Here is a 5,111-nt window from a genome sequence, read left to right as displayed (position 1 = left end):
AACCATCTTTAATGGTAAAGTTAGATTTTCAGTCACAATTCTAAAAATTATACTTTCAAAAAGCTTCCATTTTCTTGTCCTGCCCATTAGGTGCTTGCAATCTGTATCCTGGGTCACATGACTAAGTGCAGTTGGCAGTTGACCTTTGTGTATTCCTCCCATACAGTATCACACAGGGGGACTAGGTGTTGGCAGGATGGACCATTCTGGCCAAATTGGTGGGGCAGAGCTGTCAACTACCCCAATTGCACTTCTAGAGGGCTGCCTCAGCACACTCACAAAGGGCTTCAAACAAGCCTATTGTCACCACAGACTCCTTGTAGACAGGGCAGGGGAAGGAAGGAAATTCCAGAACCAGATGTGGGTGGAAGTCTAAACGTTTCTCCCACTCCTAAGCTGGCACTAGATACAGATATTAGACCCTTAGACCAATTTTTCAGTTCATGTCTGGACTAGTGGAAGACTCAGAAGAGGTTCTACTCTGATGCTCTGCTGGTGGAACGACTGAGCTGCTGCCCTTCTGCTAGAATGACAGCCCTGCTGCCTGAAAATGAAAACTGGACCTGCTCCTTGGGCCCAGAACCACCAGAGGGACACCAAGGGCTAACAGACTGGCTTCCTGTTCTGAGCTACAGAGACATAATAAGCTCCCGAGATGTTTCCTGCATCTGCCAAGGGCCCAACCACAACTGGACATGCCTGTGCACTGCTGCTTGCCTCTGCTGGAGTGAATCCTTAACCCCAAGATGTTCTCCACTGGTCCCGGACTCTTGGCTGCATAAGAGTGTACTCCTTTTAGCTCAAATTGTGGGTTTCCTCAGAACAGATGCAGAGCAACAACACACTATGCATCCAGATGCAGCCAATGCTGAGCCTTGGGTAGGAGCCCATTTAGCATGATGCAGCACTATGTAGGACCTCGAAATGCAGCACCTCTCAGGTTCTCATCGGAACTGACACAACACAATCCAACTTGACGCAAGACCTCTCTTAGCAGTCCTTGCAACTCCTCATCGGAACCAATGCAGCAAGGGCATAAGGTACAATTCTAAGTGGACCTAACCTTGTCCTTGTCCCAGCCACTGTTCCAACATGGTCAGACTGAACTTGTGAATTTGACCCTGTCCGGCGTCACCAGATAACTGGAGTCAGCATTTCGTGCATATTGCAGCTATTTTCATTTTGAACTTCATAACACCTGTTCTACTGATTGAATTTTTGGCGTTTTGGTGTCGAGTAATTTATTAAATTTTACTCTATGTTTCACAATTGGTGTGATATTTTTGCTTGGGTTGTGTTTTCACTTTATTACTGTTTGTGTGCCTCTAAGTTAAGCCTGACTGATTTTTGCCACTCTACCAGAGGGTTAAGCACAGATTAATTGAGTGAATTTTGTGGTTCACCCTTACAAGGATTGTGGCTGTTGCTTGAGAAGGGCTTACACCCCCTCAATCAAAAAACCAATTTCACATAATAATGTTCTTAGACTTACTGTAAAAACTACTGGTTTGCCAGTCTACATCTGTTTACCTACTACTTCTTTTCACCTTTTCTTAAGTACTTGAACATGTTCACTGCATGTCGGTCTAATGTATGTTCTTCTTAACTTTTAAAATTGTTAGGAACTAATCATAGTTTTTTACATTGTTCTTTTGTATTTGGCTCGGATGACGCCTCTGGTCCAAATTGGCACTATACAAAACTTTAAACACATGAATATCTATTTTGCTTAATTTATTGAACATTATTGCCCTTTGCTGGTCCGATTTTTTTGCAAAGGTATTTGAGCAGAGTTCTTTGTATGTAATAGTAGCAGTAGCTACACATGTAGTTAACACTACCGTGGACAGTAGAGTATAAAAGAAATGTGACAGCAAGCATCAATAAAACAGTCGAGGGATAGGAAGGGGTCTGTGATATTGGCTACACATTAATGAAAGTGGTTGTATTGATTGTAGGTGATCCAACCTGTTAAGAAAGCATTTTGAGGTATTCATTGTACCCTTGCTTGACCAAGTACACCATTTATCACAAAGTACTGTTACATGTAAATGATTGTAGCCATTTATAAAGTATACATATTGATACATTTCCTTTTAGACATGATATAAATATGTTTAAAACAGGGATTATGAATTTTACATACCTCTCTAAGTAAAACAGATTGTAAACTAGTGCACTATGTTGTGAGGTAAAAGAAACAAACTAAGAAAAGGAACAGCAGATGCCCAGACAGAACAATGAATGGCTCAAATGCTTAGCACGTTTGTCACTAAATTAATCTGTACTTAACTCTGGATAGTTTGGCACAAAAAGCAGTCAAGTCAATTTCGAAACTTTGAATAAGGTTTATTAAATGATGTGACAACAAAACTATATAAATCCAATTAGTAGAACTGGAGTTATGAATTTCAATTTTTTGTTTGAAAACTAGCAACTAAAAGGCAATTTTTGGTAAATCTAGTCTCAAGACTGTTTACACTTGGTCACATATCATATTCAATGTGATAACTACACTGCTTTCTGCAAGGGTTTGTCGGACGTGGATGATGAAATAGTTCAGTCGTTCCCAACCTGTGATCCAGAGACCCCTGGGGGTCCGTGAAACCTCCTCAATTATAAAATATTATTAGCAGATAAAATGTATTTAAATAAAGTAGCAAAATGCACGATTTAAAAACTTTAAAACATACTGTAAATGTGAAGGAATTATGAATTTGGGTCTAAAAATTAAATTGGTATCCTCAGATTGATTGTGGGAGCAGTGCAGGTGCATCAAGAGAGAATATAGTTTGGGCAATTAGTGGCCTCAATTAAATTTAGAAAAGCTCTATCCTTTCTATTAAAATTACATTTAGATTTTTTTTAAATTATATATTTTTGTGAATTAAATGAAATGTGTCATCATTTGTGTATTTGTATGGTGAATGCTTTTTTTCTGAATTGTTTTTGTGGTTCAAATCATCAACAGTGCTCAAGCCTGGGTCCCCGACTTCCAGTAATAACTTAGTGGAGGGTTCCTGTTATCCGATAATGACTCGATGGGGGTCCGCAGGATCCAGGAATGATTAAGTGCTGGTCCCCAGAAGACAAAACCACTGAAATAGTTCATTTCCCAGTCCTCATTTGCCAGTCTTGCATCAATATCAATGGCATTTGTAGATCTATTGTGACATAGTTCAGAAGATCGCCTCCCTAAGCAAAAAATCATCAAGCAGTGCTTCATTTTTCTGTCATTACAGAGGGTTAGTGCTCTAGTTCTTTGATTGGATTCTGCATAGCGTTGCAGTGTAACATTGAACAAACTATTGTGGCGATGCCCATGACTCTTCTATTTAATTAAATATTTATGTTTGCACAACCAGGCCAAGTGAGGTATAAGAGCATGCTGCAAATATAATAAACTAGAAAGTATTAAAGGGGCCATTTGGTCACATTTAGACAGTTATTTACCCTGTCTTTAATCCCTAACAATCACAAACAGTAGGTGCTATAGAATATTTTTTTGTATCAGTAATTCAACTTATGGTTTCAGGCATCATTTATAGAGTCTCTTAAAATCATCATGTGAAAAAGGTGTCTGCTGGTTCCTCCAATTGACAATTCTGCTTTTTGATCTGCATTTGGAGAATATATCAAGCACCCTTGAAAGACTGAAAGCAACATGTTAAAGTGCATTACCTGGACCAGACTCAGGAATACAATCTTTATTGAAAATGCTTGTCCGCAGTCTACAACTGCTCTTTAATAAAATATTATTTTAGCTCTGCAGAATAATATGAAGCAATCTCAGAAGATAAATCAAACAAGTGAATTCATCCTCTTGGGTCTGTCAAATGTCCCAGCGACGGAGAAGTTTTTCTTTGTGATGTTCCTGATGTTTTACTTGACTACTATCTTGGGTGATATGTACATAATTATTCTAACTGCACTAGACCTTAAACTTCACAACCCTATGTATTTCTTCCTCACCAATTTCTCATTTGTCGATATATGCCTGACATCGGTCATTGTTCCACAACTTCTGGCAAACCTCACCTCCCGAAGACAAACAATATCCATTTCTGGATGCTTGACTCAGTTATACTTTTTCCTATTGACTGCAAACATGGAATTTTTCCTCCTAGCTGTGATGGGTTATGACCGCTATGTTGCAATTTGCAAGCCTCTGCACTACCCTCTTGTAATGAGAAGAGAGGTCTGTGGTCTGCTGTTGGCTGCTTCCTGGATGGTCACTGCTCTGCATGCATTGCTGTACACTCTGATGACATCACATCTCTCCTTCTGCACTTCCAACCAGATCCACCACTTCTTCTGTGATGTCCCACCACTGCTCAAGCTCTCCTGCTCCGACACCTCTGGCTATCAGCTGGTGACATACACAGAAGCAGTGGCAATAATTCTTGGTCCCTTCCTCTCCATCATTGCCTCTTACACTGGCATTATTTCCACTATTGTCAAGATCAGGTCTAAGGAGGGCAGGCACAAAGCCTTCTCCACCTGCTCCTCACACCTGATTCTAGTAGCGCTCTTCTACGGCAGTGTGTTTTTCATGTATTTCAGACCCCCGTTAAAATACACATTTGATTACGACATGGTGGTCAGTGTGATTTATACTGTCATTATTCCAATGCTCAACCCATATATTTATGCCCTCCGTAATAAGGACATGAAGAGTGCTTGGAAAAGGGTCCTAAGTCGACAGAACACTTGCATCATTTCTCAAAATAAATCCTGAATAGAATATTGCATATTGTTCTCATGTACATTTTTGCAATGTTACTGGAAAGCTGTCTGAAACACCTCATTGTCATGTTGAAAGTAATGTTTTGATGGGACATACATATAATTTTTTTCAACTTAACTAGTTTATTCATTTTATGAATTCTTACTACCTTCTTATGCCATCTTTCTTTCCCTACATCTCCCACTTCCTCCGTGGCCTTCAATCGAATATTGCTACTATGGGTGTCAAAGGAAGAGGTAAGATGGAGAGGAACCACTGCATGGTGGTATGAGCAGTAGCAGTCACCCAGAAATATAGTTAGTTTTATCCTATGTTTTGTTCCTTGAATCAGGCATGCTTGGTCTGTGACCCTTCAATCAACTCA

At 39.8% G+C, this 5,111-nt stretch overlaps 1 protein-coding gene across 1 annotated transcript; it reads left to right on the top strand.

The window, feature by feature from the left end:
- Window positions 1–2,240: 2,240 nt before the first annotated feature.
- On the top strand, window positions 2,241–4,738 carry LOC146796946 (olfactory receptor 1F1-like). The gene is made up of 2 exons (XM_085631459.1): window positions 2,241–2,255; window positions 3,797–4,738. The coding sequence occupies exons 1-2, from the start codon at window positions 2,241–2,243 to the stop codon at window positions 4,736–4,738; spliced, it is 957 nt and encodes a 318-aa protein (XP_085487585.1).
- The last annotated feature ends 373 nt before the right edge of the window (window positions 4,739–5,111 follow it).

This window comes from Triturus cristatus, chromosome 10 (genome assembly GCF_964204655.1).
Source record: "Triturus cristatus chromosome 10, aTriCri1.1, whole genome shotgun sequence".
NCBI lineage: Eukaryota > Metazoa > Chordata > Amphibia > Caudata > Salamandridae > Triturus > Triturus cristatus.
Note: the sequence above shows the minus strand (reverse complement) of the source record. Positions and strands in the feature narration are given on the sequence as shown.